Below are 17,720 nucleotides of genomic sequence, written 5' to 3'. Positions count from 1 at the left end.
ATAAGAAATAGAAGAAAATAATTTGAAGATCTTAATGAGCATATTTAAAATTAAAATGACTAGATTAATCTTAGACATGTTTAAACCTTTCCTCAAATTTTACACTAAAAAGAGAGATTTGAACCTCAAGAAATTTGATCTCTCTCAACAAATTCGGAATTAAGATAAATCTAAAATTACTTATAATGCTTAAACATTTTTACTTTCATATCTTTTTTTCTTTCAGCTTTTTAATATATAAATATATAATTTTCTTATAACTTAATAATTTTATTTTAAAAATTCCTTTTCATAAATTTTACCATAATTTTAATATATGAATAATTTATATAAACCCCTTTTTGGATTTCTTAATTTTTTAATCTATAATATAAGTTTCATTGACCCAATTTTATTTAATAAATTAATTAATAAGAATTATAATTTTGTTAAATTTGTAGTAATAATGTGTATTAATTTTGCTATTTATGCTATTGGAATGGAAAACAATGAATTTACTATTAGAAATTTTTATAAGTAAATAAAATCCCATTCAAAAATGATTAAGGACTTGAATATATATAAATTTCATCCCTCCAACAACCATTAATATCAACATGTCAAATCGTGGGCACATTTAGACATTTCACCTTCATTTTAAATGTTGTGCAAAAAATCAAGATAGCTAATTCTTTACATTAAAAAAAAAGAGCACATTTAGATGTTTTTTAATATAACACTTTTTAATGCTGTTGAAATCCAAATTGCAATACTTTAATTGTATAACCCATATATATAAATGTATTTCATAATTGTGTATTATGTATCCCATGTATTTGAAGACTCTTCATGAATCATGAATCTCCGCAACGCTGCAATTGTTTTATCCGTCACACTAACTTATTGTTTTTAATACTCCATACTGGATGAATCAAATCCTATTATAATGCCATTAATCGTCCATCTGTTCTTGAAGATGTAGACGGATCGGAAAGCCTTTGGGATCTGTTCTCGAAGATATAGACATCTTATCATTCTGCAGTGCCTCCCATCTGTAAATATTAATCATAGGTAAAACACAAATTCAACGAATTTAATTCGGGCAGTACAGTACAGCATAAATAAGTTCATAATCATTGCTTAATTCTATCTCATGAATAGGAAAGATAGCAAATTATTGTGTTTTTTTCTTTGTGATTTCTTTTTGAAAGAAGTAGTTCATAAACCTTGCTGCGAAGCTCCCAAAAAATAATTGTAGAGGATGAGATTAATTAGGAGCAATACTGCAAGTAAAATTGATGTTTTATTTCTCTTTCTCTAAATGTAAAGAAGGAAACACAAGACCTGAATTTGGTGACGAAGGTATGAAGAAAGAGGGCCAGCTCAAGTTTTGCCAGGTGCAATCCTGGACAAAGCCTGGGACCCCCTCCGAAAGGCATAAACGAGCCGTTCTTTGAGAGCTCCTGCAATATAAAGTCCGAAAGATTACTAACAGAATGAGACACAGAGATTACTAACAGAATTGGGGTTCATAAAAATTTCATTACTAATGGATTTCATGCTAATTAATTACTTGATTTTGCAGCTTCTGTTGCCAACGCCATGGATCAAATGTGAGAGCAGAAGAATGGTACTTGTCGTCCAGATGGGTACCTGTCAGAAGCACCAACACCGTCCACCCTCTTGGAATCACAAAGCCTCCTGAGAACACAAGTTTGTAATGATCCGAATGGTTAAGTAAATCGCGTGGCAGTATTCTAAACATTCAACTTTTCTATCAGTTTTGCTTTATATTTGGCTCAAAAATTTAAAAGAAATGCTGAAATTGTAAATATCAGTTGAGAGTTTATGTTTTTCTAGCTCTTCAAAGAATCAACTCTTTCAGCAGCACCACCACTACTTGTAATTTTGTAAACTCAACCATGAAAATCAACCAAGAAGAGCAAAACAGATTCTTAGATACCATTAATTTTAATGTCTTCTTTTGCTTCTCTGAAAACAGCCGGAGCAGGGTTGCCGATACGAAGCGTTTCATTTATAACCTGGGAATTGAACAAATACAAACATGATCAATCATCTCGACATAATGATCAATCATCTCAAAACATAAATATATGATTTTTCATCCATCTTCAAACAGAGAAAACAAAGACAAAATGCATAAGGTCGATCCCATAGATGCAGGAGGTTAGTAGAAAACGGGTAAGGATTTGAAAATACTGCTTTTTATTATAAGAGAAAATACGTGTTCGGGAGGTGATTTTTCATCCATCTTCAAACAGAGAAAACAAAGACAAAATGCATACGGTCGATCCCATAGATCCATGGGACAAAAATCACAATAAGAAGAAACAAGGGAAGAAGAGTATGCAATATATATATATATATATATATATATATTTAAATACAGAACATGAGTTCAAAGGGTTTAATTTTTTTAATGTGTAATTTTTTTTATGAATCTACATTATTTAAATATTTTGTATATATTTTGTATAGTTTATAAATTTTTTATTTTTAAAATTTTTAAAATTTTTGTTTGGGCGGATAGAGTAAAATTGCAATTTTGATGACTGATGAACAGAGTTACACATCATACTAGGCTATAGAATGAGCTTCTGAGCTCAATAGTATTGTAAGAATTAAAGAATAAGTTTGTTTGAAAAAACATTTTTATACAATTGTAAATCATCAGAGTTACACATCATACTGAGATATAAAATAAGCTTATTATAAAAATTAAAAAATTAACTTGCTTCAAAAAATATATCTTTATATAATTGTAGATTTTAAAAATATTATGAAATTTAATAGTAAAATGTTTCCAACAAAATTATTACTCCGCCAATGTTTTATTTTTTTAAATGTAAATCCCAAAAAATAACACGAGGAAAATTGATAATAACAACTGAATTCATTTGTACAAACGTAATCTACAAAATTTGTAATTCGGGGAAAATATGGTAACAGCCTGTCACCAAAAACAATTTGTAATTCGGGGAAAATATGGTAACAGCCTGTCACCAAAAACAATTTGTAATTCGGGGAAAATATGGTAACAGCCTGTCACCAAAAACAGAAATCGTTGGCTGCTCATCAAAACAGCAATTAATTACATACACATTGGCTGAATTTCATTGACTGGTAGTCATCCCAAGTGAGCTTTTGGTTTCTTGGACTCCCCTTTCTCTCTAACAAAGCATCATGCTCAGCCTGTGACGTGCATATTCCACCATCAGTGCAATCAGTATTAATGTATCAATACGAAGATTTGGAATGTTTTTATTTAGAATAGACATTTGCAGCACCTGTGCACTGGCACACACCTTCAGTTCCTGAAGTGCCTGGGGACAGTCCGTGAGAAATTTGATAGCCAATACCATCGATGAGGATGAGGTCTCGTGACCAGCTAAGAGCAGGAATAGTATAAAATCTGCTATAACTTCTTCTGAAAATATGTCTTCTTTCAAGAGTTCTGTTAAGAAATCATTATGGACAGCTTCTGGATGCCGCCTTCTGTGCTTTATACCCTCGTAAAACTTTTTTATAACTTCTTCTGAAAATATGTCTTCTTTCAAGAGTTCTGTTAAGAAATCATTATGGACAGCTTCTGGATGCTGCCTTCTGTGGTTTATACCCTCGTAAATCTTTTTTATCAGAAACTCTCTGGCCTGCAGCGATATTAGTGATAACACATCCGGTAAGAACAAATCAAATTAGTAATCAGCAAAATAAGAAAAGTATTGAAGCGTTTGTGCACCTTAAGTCCTCTCGCGTACGTGGTACCCGGGATTCTAATGGGAACGGAACCGACAGCTTTACAAAAATCACCGAATGCCTTACAGATTTCTTCCGTCTCCTTGGACGGAGATAAGCCCAGCAATTGTTTCGCTATCAAATTCAGAACAAGCTATAACAAATATCACATGAAAAACAAATCCAATTTAAACGGAAAACAGTTCACCGCCATTCTGATAGCAGCAATAACATGCAGGTTTCATGGTTTAATTTTGTTTGATTTCGATAAATGTTTAATAAATCCACACAGAATGCTTAAATAATCCATAGATTTTCTGAAAGTTAAAGGATGCTTTAAGAATGTACAGATTTTCTGAAAGTTAAAGGATGCTTTAAGAATGCACAGATTTTCTGAAAGTTAAAGGATGCTTAAAGAATGCATAGATTTAAAAAATAAATAAAAAATGCTTTTAAAATGCATAGATTTTCTGGAAGTTAAAATGCTTCAAAAATCCCCCGATCGGGGTGCTGGAAGTGGAGAGTATGATCAGAAGGGGAGAGGTCGGCCAGGTCGGCCACCAACTGCCCGCATCATAATTCAAACGGACGCGGTGGCATCTTGCATGCCTAAAAGGAGTTTCGAGGCAATGAGGTTACAGGAGAGTGGGGGAGTGGAAGGTAAAAACAGCGGCGGTAGTGGGAAGGGACGCAGGACAGATGGGAAAGGGTTCATGACGGTGGCTAGGGGAGAAAGAGAGTTCAGTGTGCAGCGAAGGAAGGTGTGCAGCCAAGGAAGGAGGAGAACGGAGTTGAGCAGATGTCGAATTCTTCAACAGTCGACCATAAGTTCGGTATGTTTCCTTAGCCTCAACTCCTACATCTCATTCTGTCATACATAGTATGTTGGAGTTGGGGGAAGAGCTAGGAATTGCTGGGGGAGGGCCACGTCTGAGCGGGTCTGCAGTTCACCTTGTTAGGGTTAGTAAATTGGAAGAGGGGGGCATGCTGGGAAATGCAGAGGAAGGGCTGGATCTGAACGGGTCAGAGGTTTGCATGGTGAGGAAGCGTGAGGATCAGAACATTGGTATGCCGGGGGACTGTAGGAGCAGGGCAAAGGGGCAGCCTGAGAAAACTAAGTATGCAATCTGGGTGGGGGATAGGATAACAGAGGGCCCGACCATTTTTAGCCCAGGGGGAGAGAGACCAACGAGTATCCAGAACAATGGGAGAGACTGGAGTGGTGAAGGCAGGGACATGCAGGCGTATGGGACGAGTGTAATTCCTGGAAAACTAACTTCTGATGTTGATAATTGTAAATAGGAGGCAGTAAAGGGAAAGATGGCTCGCCTAGGTAGAGGCAGGGGTCGTGGAGGCAAAGGAAAAGATGGCTCGCCTAGGTAGAGGCAGGGGTCGTGGAGGCAGAGGGCGTCAGAGCCAGCCGGGTAGAAACGACCCGACAACCTCGACACCAGCAAGTCAGAGGCGTGGCAGGAAATCCATGAGGATGGTTGTGCAAGAAGCCGCACAAGCATACAAAGAAGGCACGGACACTGACATTCGTCAGCTAATACAGGAAATGGAAGACAACGTCATGGAAGAGGACTCTGAGCCCGAGATGGAGGAATTGGGGGATATTATCCTTGACCTAGGGCACACCAGAGGAAGGATGACGCTCTACATGCAAGCCCTGCATGTGTACTAGGTGTTGAAGTGAGTAGGTGAATTGGCAGAAATAGCCCAAGGTATGCCAAATATCAAGAAGGATATGAAAAACCTGCAAATAATCAAGATTATGCAAGATAGCAAGCTAGATGAAATCCAACAACATTTGAAGAAGCTACCTCCACCACCCGGTGACTCAGCGCCAACCCCTGCAAATGTGAATTCTGACAAAGATGACCGAAAAGATTAGTTTCTTGCAGTTTCTAGTTTGCTTCATTTTGCGGATAGCATTTTCTTTTCAGTGGTTTTATGTTATTTTGGAACATGATTAGTGTTTTTAGCTGTACTGTTTACCTAGCTTGGATCGAAAGACTTATTAAATTTTGTTACTGGATGGCTTATAATAGACTTGGGTGGCCAACAGACTTGGTTTCCCAAGTGGGCAAGTTGAAGCCACCAAACTGCTGTATATGAAACAACTTGAATTTATAAATAGATAAAGAAGGTACTACTGTAGGTTAAAAAAAAAATACTTCAAGAATGCATATATTTTCTAAAATTTAAAGAATGCTTGTTCATATTCTGGAATCGGTTTTGTCAACGGTGCTTACCTGATGGCACTCCTCTTGAAGATGGATTTCCCTCTTGGCTTGCCATTGGGCGAAGGTGGTCTGCATAACATTCTGTATGCTCTCCATGAAGTCCACACTCAGCTTCTCGAACCTCAGGAAATTTACGGCCGTTCCATGGAGCTTCTTTTGGAGATCTCCGTGCACGGAAGGCAAACCGAATTTGCCGATGAGATTTCGAAAATGTCTCGGATAGCTGGATTGAAACAGCCCGCCCTCGTGTTGCAGAATATGTTTGTTGAACTCTGGGTCCACAGACACAACCATCCGAGATGTTCCGAACAAATTCGATCTGAATATCTGCCCATACCTGCGTAATTCGCATACACATAATTCACATTTTGGATTTGATTTGTAAAATACGCGTTAATGAAAAAATTAACAGTACCTTAGCTCTCGATCTTGAATGAATTGGCGTAGTTGGGAACTGGAATTAATCCCTCGAATGAAGTCGAGGGATTCTCCAATCAATGGCCACCCTGTGGAACCGGGAGGCAAATTGTGGCCTCGACTGTCCACCCTCCACACTATTTTGTAGAGCTGAAGCAGTAACGTCGCCAGAACGAAACAGACGAAGCCAACCAGCCATGAATATGTAACAATCTCAGCCATGATCCCCAATTCAATGCCTTCCTCGGAGCACAACTATCCCCTCTCTTACTGTGAATTCTATAAATGGGCTTATCACTCCATGCTACACCATCGCTTCGCAGTATACCTTCTAAAAGGTTAACTCGATTCGCAGTATACCTTTGTCTCAGCGTTGACTACCTGATCTCGAAGCCAGTGGGAGCAGACCACACGTACCTCCCACTGCCCAGAATTATTTTATATACTATATCGTAGGCAAATAGATATTTACCAGCATTAATTTTATATATTTTATGGTGCACCAATGGGAGCAAGTACATGTACCTCCAGCATTAATTTTATATATAGTTGAATTTCGAAAACTTTTTATATGTGTATTTATTATACCTGCATGTCAGCACTTTTATATTGTTTTCATTTTTGGTTAAGTTTTTCGATATTTTTTAATATTGAGTTGTAGGTTTATCATTGGAGTTATATAAACTAAGTTAACCATATAACTAAGTTAACCATATAGAAAACGTGGTTGTTTGGTTTATATAAGTCAAAGGTTTATATCAATCACATGTACAATTACAATTATATTAAGCAAAAATATTATTAAATAAATACTTATTAATATAAATATTGTTAATGATATATTATTAAGTTATTATGATCAACCCTACCTTAGAAGATCAAAAGTATCTCTCTGTTTTAATCAGTTCAAATAAGAAAATTAATAAAGTGAAGATCAGAACAAACTCTCATGAGCTCCATAGTGAAACAGGTCATTGGGCAGTTCCTAAAACACCATGGATAGAAAGGATCTGCCATCTCTGTGAGAATAGGAACATCGAGGATGAAAACCACTTCCTTTTAGAGTGCCCCGCGTACAACCACATTAAATCTCAGTTTCATAATCTTTGTCACAATACTGACCTTCCTAGCCTTTTACAATGTCAAAATTATAGTGAGCTCGGGAGGCTTCTCTCCAAGCTTTTAAAGCATAGGAATAAAATTTTAAATCAAACTAAATAATTTGTTTCTTTAGGTCGATAGACCAAAGTTTCGTCTCAATAAACGATAACCACCACCACCATCATCATCATCAATTAATAAATTATTTTTTTCATAAATATTGTTATTTAATAAAACATTTTATTTATTTTTATTAATTAATATTGTTTATATTGCTATTAATTAATTAATAACTTATTATTAATAAATTATTTAAATAAAAATTAATTCATTATTAATAAATTTATTATTAATTATTTAACAATTAATTAATTATTTTTTTCATTCATTATTAATTAATTCTACCTAATGATTAATATACTCAATGGATTAATTCAACCCAAAGGAATAATATTATAAACATAAGCGATTAATAAACCCAAGCACGGAAAATTTTAGAGGATAATATTCGCAAGTGGGTTAATTTTCAATGATTTTCTAGAAAAAAAGATATGCTAAATTCTTTTTCCCTCAAATTTTATAGTATAAAATTATTTTACTTTAAAATTCACCAAAATGTTATAGAAACGATATATAAAATCATTATAAATTTGAGTAATTTTACAAATATATTACTAAACATTTTACAACTTACATATTAAGGACTATAAGATATGCCAAAGTTTCTAAACTTTAAGATAGATTATCATCCTTAAAATTTTGCCTGAACCCAAGGGATTAATACTAAAAACCCAAGGGAGAAATATTAAACCAAAAGGATTAATATGATAAACCTTAGTTATATAAACCCTGAGATAATTACTATAAACCCTAAAATAAACATGGTTGACCATATTTTACCATGGTTGATTTTCATATTAAAATAATATTGAGACAATCTTTGTCACAATGCAACATTTTACCATTGTTGATTTTCATATTAAAATAATATTTGTCAGTCCATGGTTCATCATCATTATAAACCCAAGGGATTTCTATTAAACCCTAGAATTATTATTGTAAGCCTTCTAAACAATATTGTACCCTAGGAATATGAATCATAGATTGATAAACCCAAGAAATTGGTATTATAAACTTAATGGATTAATTCTGAAACCTCGGGATATTATAAACCCAAGAGAATAATATTAAACCCAAAGGATTAATATCATAAACCCAAGGTATATAAACCCTAAGATAAATATTATAAACCCAAGGGAATAATTAATCCAAGTGGTTAATACTAAAAACCCAAGGGAATAATATTAAACCCAAAGGATAAACATGGTTGACCATGGTTTATTTTCATATTGACTAAAAAATTGTGACAATGGGACATTGGACCATGGTTGATTATGGTTATAAACCCAAGTTATATAAACCTTGAGACAAATATTATAAACCTTAAAATAAATATGGTTGACCATGGCTAACCACAATTGATTTTCATATTGACAAAATCTTTGTCACAATGCAACTTTGGACTATGGTTGACCATGATTTATTTTCATATTGAGACAACCTTTCTCAAAATGCGATGTTAGACAATGCTTAACCATTGTTGATTTTCATATTGAGATAATCTTTGTCATAATGTGACGTTGGACCAAGAGACAATCTTTGTCACAATTTGACCATGGTTATTGACCATGGTTGAACATGTTTGACCAAGGTTGACCATGGTTGATTTTCATACTGAAACAATCTTTGTCAGAATCCGATGTTGGAACATGGTTGACCATGGATAGCCATGGTTGTCATAATGTGACAATAGACCTAGAGACAATCTTTGTCACAATGTGACCATGGTTATTCACCAAGGTTAACCATGGTCAATTTTCATATTGAGACAATCTTTTTCAGAATGTAAAGTTAGAACATGGTTGACCATGGTTGATTTTCATATTGAGACGATCCTTGTCATAATGCGACATTGGACCATGGTTGACCATGATCTATTTTAATGTCGAGAAAACCCTTCTCACACTACAACAATGGACCTCATCAACAGTAATAAACCCAAGACATTAATACTAAAAACCCAAGGGAGTTATATTAAACCGAAGGGATTAATATTAAAAACGCTATGTATATAAACCCTAACATAAATACCATAAACCCTAAAATAAACATGCTTGACCATGTTTTACCATGGTTGATTTTGATATTGAGACAATATTTGTGACAATGCAACATTAGACCATGGTTTACCATGGTTGACAATGGTTGACCATGAATATAAACCCTAGGATTAATATTATAAACCTTATGAACAATATTATACCCTAGGAATATAATGCCTTAGATTGATAAACCCAAGGGATTAATTCTAAAACCCCAAGGTATTATAAACCAAAAGGAATAGTATTAAACCCAAGGGATTAATATTATAAACCCAAGGTATATAAACCCTTAGATAGATATTTTAAACCCAAGGGAATAATACTAGAAACTGAAGGGATTATAAATCCAAGGGAATAATATTAAACCCGAGGGGTAAATATTATAAACCTTAAAATAAACATGGTTGACCATGGTTGATTTTCATATTGACGATATATTTGTGACAACGTGACTTTGGACCATGGTTGACCATAGTTGATTTTCATATTGACAAAATATTTGTCACAATGCAACATTGGACTATGGTTGACCATGATTCATTTTCATATTGAAACAACCTTTCTCAAAATGCAATGCTAGATAATGGTTGACCATGCTTGACCATTGTTGATTTTCATATTGAGACAATCTTTGTCACAATGCGATGTTGGACCATGGTTGACCATGGATGACCATGTTCTCACAATGTCATGTTGGACCAAGAGACAATCTTTGTCATCATGTCAGCATGGTTATTGACCATGGTTGACCATGTTGATTTTCATACTGAAACAATCTTTGTCAGAATGCGACGTTAGAACATGGTTGACCATGGATGGCCATGGTTGTTACAATGTGACGTTGGACCAAGAGATAATCTTTGCCACAATGTGACCATGGTTATTCATCATCGTTGACCATGGTCGATTTCCATATTGAGACAATCTTTGTGAGAATGCAACGTTGGACCACGATACAATCTTTGTCACAATGTGACCATGGTTATTCACGATGGTTGACCATGGTCCACTTCCATATTAAGACAATATTTCTCAGAATGCAATGTTGGAACATGCTTGACCATGGTTGATTTTCATATTGAGACAATCCTTGTCACAATGTGACATTGGACCATGGTTGACCATGATTGATTTTAATGTCGAGACAACCTTTCTCAGTTGAGCTATTGCATGATGGACTTCAGTTAGAACTCAAGTGATTGAGTTTGGTGGAGTTGATTGAGGAGTTGATGGAGTTGTGTTCAGTTTGACTTAGTTGAACTAGTTGTATTTAGTCTAATTGCAAAATACACTAGTGATGAGTGATGTGAATTAATTATTAATTAATTCATTAATTATTAACCCATAAAGCAACTAAAGAATACATCAGTTAACTCAATGCATGGACAGTTCAGTGGAGAATGGTCTTAGAGGTGGAGACTACTATTAGTTGTGACTATAGCTGTGCATGAGATTTGCACAATCAATGATGGAGATTGATGATGAGCCTGATGAGCCCCAAAAATGGGTAACTTATTGGGCTCATTTTGCCTACTGTTCTTCATCAATCCACCATTTTTCATAGACTATGCATGTTTTTTTAGTATGTTTATGTTATTTGAACGAATAAGGGTGGTCACTTTACCAAGGAGGCTAATACGTGGTTATTTCAGGTTTTTTGGACAAATTTTGGAACAAGGTCAAGCAATTATGAGCCAGGTGACAACCAAGCATGAAGGAACAAGGGTGAGGATTCGTAGGAAGGGTGCCTCTTGCATTAAATGACCCTTCCTCGAAATCTGCACCCTCAACTCGGAGCTCAGTAGGCCATCAAAACGAATCCTAAAGGCAGCCAAGCAGCTTTGTGAAGAGTGATTGTTTACTGTCAGTTTGAACAGCCGAGCCCCTTGAGTTAAGGAGGGATGCTAGGACCCTCGTAATGCATAAATAGGAAGGCTTCAGCCTTCATAGTTTACTTTTGGAACTGTTGGGATTTTCACTATAGTGCTATCATTGTTTCAGCTCATTTTTGTAGCTACTGTTGTACAACTTTCTTTTGACATGATTATTTTTTAGGAATGAAGAGCAGCTTTACTTGGCATCAGTTCTGAGTTTTTTTAGGAGCCTGTAGCTCTTGGGGTTGGGCCCAACCCAAGTGCCAAGGATTCCTTTATGTACTGTTATTTGATTTTCATGTCTTTGCAAAATAATTTCTGTTAAGTAGATTAAAATCTTGTTGGTTACCTAGGTCATTGTTGATGATTAGAAAGGCTTTTTATGTTCAGATTGAGTTGATAGGTTAGTAACAGGGAAGATCTTCAGAAAAAGGCCATCAAGCACCTCTGATCTCACCTCTCCCTCAACGGGATCATGAGATGGGACAAAGGTGACCTTGCTGCCAACAAAAACACTGTCATTGCCTCACCATGCAATCATTAGTGTTAGATTCTCATCTGCAGAAGTTGATACCAGTTGTGGTTAAGTGTTCAAATTCATGATTGCTCAGTTTGCATAACTATTTCACATGATTTCATTGCAAATAAACTTCTGTTCATTTCCTTTGCTGTTACTTAGGCTAGATTAAAATATAGTAGCTAGGTCATTGGTTTTCCAAGTCATTGTTTGTTCAGTTTGAGAAGTAACTTGCAGAGCACCTGTAACACCTCTCCATCTACCCATACTCCATCAATCCCATCTGCTCCATCCCCTACCTCTGATTCTTGCCTCATATTTGCTACACCTTGACCTAGTTTCCATATTTTTTTGCAACATTGATCCACTCCTCCTTGAACAAATCCAGCCATCCTCATCTCTCCTCAGCTCCATCCACCAAGTCCTGGACCTCCCCACACCCTTATCTTACCTCCATACTCACTTCTCCACCTTTCTCTCTCCATCCACCCTCCAAAATCCCATTTCTAAACATCCTGTAGAAAATACAGAACATCCTGTAGAACCCTTGCAGACTTCCTGTAGAAGCTCACGAAAGCGGTTTCTTGATAGCCAAACTCGGTGAAACTCTCTGGAAGGGTGCTAGGGACCCCTTAGGCCCCCTTCTAACCTTCCCAACCTCTTGCAAGCATTTCCTCTCGCCAATCCACCTCTGCAAAGTCAAAACAGTTAAAGCACATGCATGATAATTCCGACAACTTATTCAAAAATACAAAAAGATGTTTTTTCAGATGTTACTGCAGAAGTAGCTTAGACACATGCATTTTACCTTCCTAGAAGTCAATGGCATCTCTTTCAGTAGCTTGTATCCTCTTTCTTGCATCAGTAGGGCTAGCTGGTAAAATTAGGGTTTGCTAGGGTTTACGTTTCCTTTCAGCTTTCCAATTTCTTTTTGCAAGTAGGTTAGCCTTCTTTGAGTTAGCTTTTGTCCATCAGTTAAAAAGCTTCTTCTCAGAGCTCATAGAAGTTGGCTTAAGCTCCTAATGGACTTGTGCCAACTGACCAAGTGACAGCTGTGGCAAGAGCTAGTACTTGTGCATACAACACCATCGCTTCCAATTTTGTTACGAACTATTGGGTTGATAAGAGTAAAGAAGGGAGCTCCAGGAGTTGCAGCATTATTGCTGTAATACTGGAGCCCACCATATTTTTGGTGACGCTGCCAGGGAAGCGTCAGAGTATTTGTGATTGCTGCTTTTCTTATATTTTTTACCTCAACCTTCTACTAAGTAGTTTATTTCAGTTCCATTCTGCAATTTCATTTTGCAAAAGTAAATTAGACATTTCGTGCTTTCATAGATTAGCCTTTCAATTCTGCAATTTCAATTATGCAAGCGTAGTCTAGCATTTCATTCCTGCAATTTGATTTCAACAAAATATATTAGTCCTTTCCTGCTTTCATTTCAATTCCGCATTTTCATTTCCACAAGATAGATTTTAGTTAGTTTCAATTCCATCTGTTTTAGTTTTGCAAGTACAAGCAGAAAAAAAGCAAAAGCAACCAAAAATCTTTTCATGCCTCATAGGAACATAGATAATACCAGAAAATTCCTACCCAACACCCCCACCACTTCACTGAGTCACCCTTCTCTCTTCTTTGGTGGCAGTGACCCAGAAGAACCTATAGGTGAACCTCCTAAGATATACGAAGATCTTATAAAAGAAGAAGAGCAAGAAAACATTCCTTTTGAGACCATGGCTAAAAACAGAAACGGTAGGAAAGATGATGAGAGAATAGAAGGTACCTTCCCCATCCGAGAGACCAACGGGGACATGAAGATGAAAAACATAAGTCCCTCAACCTTACCTCATTTCCATGGATTGACCAATGAAGACCCTAATACCTTCCTATTTGAGTTTTTTGTCCTTTGCCGAACTTATGACTATGCTGAGGACGAGCAAAAGTTGAAACTCTTTCCTTCTACCCTCAAGGATGCAGCACTCCGTTGGTTCATGGGGTTACCTGGAAACAGTATCACCACTTGGGCTCAGATGCAGCAAGCCTTTAACAACAAATACCGGGACTACTGTAGGTCCAAGGAAACAAAGGGATAAATCTTCCAGATGACCATGGGAAATGATGAGTCCTTAGAAGACTATGAGGAAAGGTTCTAACTTAGCTATAAACAGATCAGGTGCACACTTGACCCTGAATCTCTAAAGTTGGTGCTGCTCCAAAGAGTCCCTGAAGACCTTCTAGATACCCTCCATTTTCTAGCTGGAGGGGACATCTACCAACTACCTTATGAAGACATAAAGACTGTGTTTAGAAACCATTCTAGGGCAGCCCGGAAAAGAGGTAGGGGGAATCTGCTTTCAGCTAGTACCGCCTTCTCCAAGCATGATTTTGCTAATCAGATGGAAAACCTCAAAAGTGAGGTGAGACAGACCATTGCCATGCAACTTGATACTTTCCGAATCCCACAAAAGAAAGAGGAAGCTGAGAGGGCTTTGGCCATTTTCTGTCCCAGATGTACGAGGAATCACCCGAAGAACGAGTGTCCATTACACTCAGTAGAGGTATGTTTCGTTTGTGAGGAAGACCACCCCACAAACCAATTCCCAACCTTACCCGGATTTAAAGCCATGTACCAAGGGACTGAGGCAACCACTGAACCTCTCTACCTCCTCAACCAAAGGAGGCCGCATGGGCCCAGACCTTACCAACATGGGATTCAAGGGACATCCCAAGCTTATTATAGCCCCAACCAATCTGCTCACATACCATCTTGGGGTCCCCCTACTCATCCTTCCTGGTCCACACCTCCTCCGTGGTCTTACCCATCTCAATATCATACTCAACCCACTGCTCATTCGTTTCACTCACATGTCTAGCCACAACCTCAGTGGAATGCACCTCAACCGGGGTGGAGGCCCCAATACAACTCTTCTCCCACCATTCTTCCTCCACCACTGGCTCAGCCACAACCATTACCTCCTGCTCCTCCAAGACAACCCCAGATGCCTGCTCAACTGAACCCGAACCCCAACAACAGACAGGCCTAGCAGGTATACACTAGGGAGAAAACATGCCCTACCTATGCTATGGGGATCTAGGAGATCAACCTCCGATCTGGGAAGGTCCTTCCAGATTGCCAACCTCCTCCCCCAGAGGACGAGGAAGAGAAACAGGAAAGTGAACCCAAAGTTATTCCACCCTTTCCTGAGTGACTAACAGTAACCACGCAACCAAACCTAGAGGAGACTGAACTTCTGGGAGAACTTAAACAGTTGTGTGTCAAAATACCATTTCTCCAGGCCATAAAAGATGTACCAATATACAACAAATTGATTAAGGAGAAGTGTTTCAGGCACCCAGGTAGGCGAAAGAGAGCTGCCTCGACTATCAATGTCATAGGACAACTGTCTGATCTAATGTTGGGGCAAGTAATTTGTCCAAAGTATTTGGACCCTGGGAATCCTATAGTTGATGTCCACATCAATGGCACCATAATCCCTCATACCTTGATTGATCTAGGGGCTGCCATTAATGCGGTGACCAGGGACACCATGCTTAAACTCAACCTTCAGAGTTCCTTAAGGAAGACCTTGACAGTCATGTAGTTAGCAGATCGCTCCACTGACTCCCGAAGGGATTGTGGAAGATGTCTTGGTCTCTGTTGACTCTTGGGAGTACCCTGCGGACTTATTGGTCCTTCAGCCAAAGGCAAAGCTCACTGGATACCCCCTCATTTTGGGAAGGCCTTAGTTAGCCACTGCGGATGCTTACATCAGTTGTCGAGCTGGAAGCATGACCATCAAGAATGGGCCTATGTCCAAGCAGTTAGTCCTATACCCTCCTGCCCAACCTCTGCTAGAACATGACTTACCACTCTGGTTGGAAGAGGGAGATGAGGATGAGGTCTACTCTGCACCATTGTGCATAGTAGAAACCACTAGGGGAGGCCCTCAAACCGAGGATGACTTGATTGAGAATTTGATTCAAAATCCACCTCCCAGTGCACTGTCCTTAGAGGAATTGGTGGAAGATACCCAAGCCAACGCTTTAGTGGACCTCTATGTGACTGATCCGACCTCTCCCAGAGTTAAGAATGTGGAATTTGGCCCCGAAATAACCTTAAAGATCAGTGCCTCCCTATCTCCCTCCCAGGAGAAGGAGCTGTGTAGCTTACTGAACAATCATCTGGATGTTTTCGCTTGGAGCTATAAGGAGATGAAAGGAGTCCATCCTTTGGTCTGTACCCATCACATTTACATTAAAGAAGATTGTAAACCAGTCAGGCAGCCTCAGAGGAGAATGAATTCAGCCCTTAAATACATTGTCAAAGAATAATTGCAAAAATTGTTGGATGCAGGATTCATCTACCCCATCTCCGACAGTGAGTGGGTCTCACCTCTAGTGCTTGTGCCCAAGAAGAACGGGAAGTGGAGAATATGTGTAGATTACCGAGAACTTAACAAAGCCACCAAGAAAGACCATTTCCTTTTGCCTTTCATAGATCAAGTGTTGGATGGACTGGCAGGGAAGAAGTTCTTCTCTTTCCTAGATGGGTTCAACGGGTATAATCAGATCCAAATCAGCCCAGACGACCAAGATAAAACCACCTTCACTTGTCCATGGGGTACCTTTGCCTACTGAGTCCTTCCCTTTGGGCTATGCAATGGTCCTGCTACTTTCCAGAGAGCAGTATTGAGCATATTTTCTGAGTTGGTCCACGACTTGTGGTGAGCTCCAGTATTGAAGCAATAATTCTACAACTCCTGGGACTCCCTTCTTTACTTTTATCAACCTGGTAGTTCATAACAAACTTGGAAGCGACGGTGTTGTGTGCACAAGTACTAGCTCCTGTCACAGCTGTCACTTGGTCAGCTAGCACACGTCCACTAGGAGCTTAAGCCAACTTCTATGAGCTCTGAGAAGAATCTTTTTAACTGATGGATGAAAGCTAACTCAAAGAAGGTTGATCTACTTGCAGAAGGAAACTGGAAAGCTGAAATGAATCGTAAACCCTAGCAAACCCTAATTTTACCAGCTAGCCCTACTGATGCAAGAAAGAGGATGCAAGCTACTGAAAGAGATGCCATTGACTTCTAGGAAGGTAAATACATGTATCTAAGCTACTTCTATAGTAACATCTGAAAAAAACATCTTTCTGTATTTTTTAATAAGTTGCCAGAATTATCATGCATGCAATTTGACTGTTTTGATTGTGCAGAGGTGGATTGGCGAGAGGAAATGCTTGGAGGAGGTCGGGAAGTTTCAGAGAGGGCCTAAGGGGTCCCTAACACCCTTCCAGAGAGTTTCACCGAGTTTTGCTATCAAGAAACCTCATTCGTGAGCCTCTACAGGAAGTCTGCAGGGGTTCTACAGGATGTCTGTAATTTTCTACAGGTTGTTCAGAAATGGGATTTTGGAGGATGGATGGAAAGGGGAAGGTGAAGGGGTGAGTATGGAAGTAGGATAAGGGTTTTAGGTGGTTCAGGACTTGGTGGGTGGAGTTGAGGAAAGATGTAGATGGCTGGATTTGTTCAAGGAGGATTGAAGCAATGTTGCACAAAAATTAGGGTTATGTGAGCGAATGGCAAACGTGAGGCAAGAACCCGAGTTAGGGAATGGATCAGATGGGATTGATGAAGTATGGGCAGATAGAGAAGTGGTATAGGTGCT

The 17,720-nt window shown here is 38.1% G+C and overlaps 1 protein-coding gene across 1 annotated transcript; it reads right to left on the bottom strand.

Annotated features, from left to right (window-relative positions):
• Window positions 1-931: 931 nt before the first annotated feature.
• On the bottom strand, window positions 932-6,759 carry LOC149261220 (cytochrome P450 720B2-like). The gene is made up of 10 exons (XM_089381388.1): window positions 6,397-6,759; window positions 5,991-6,318; window positions 3,740-3,889; window positions 3,585-3,650; window positions 3,306-3,500; window positions 3,100-3,192; window positions 1,943-2,021; window positions 1,553-1,680; window positions 1,324-1,442; window positions 932-1,031 (listed from the first exon to the last, which is right to left on the bottom strand). Exons 1-10 carry the CDS (start codon window positions 6,618-6,620, stop codon window positions 932-934), a joined length of 1,482 nt encoding a protein of 493 aa, XP_089237514.1. The 5' UTR covers window positions 6,621-6,759.
• Between the last annotated feature and the right edge of the window lie 10,961 nt (window positions 6,760-17,720).

This window comes from Pinus tabuliformis, chromosome 6 (assembly GCF_031772625.1).
Source record: "Pinus tabuliformis cultivar Carrire ecotype Pingquan chromosome 6, CPIR1, whole genome shotgun sequence".
Lineage (NCBI taxonomy): Eukaryota > Viridiplantae > Streptophyta > Pinopsida > Pinales > Pinaceae > Pinus > Pinus tabuliformis.
Note: the sequence above shows the minus strand (reverse complement) of the source record. Positions and strands in the feature narration are given on the sequence as shown.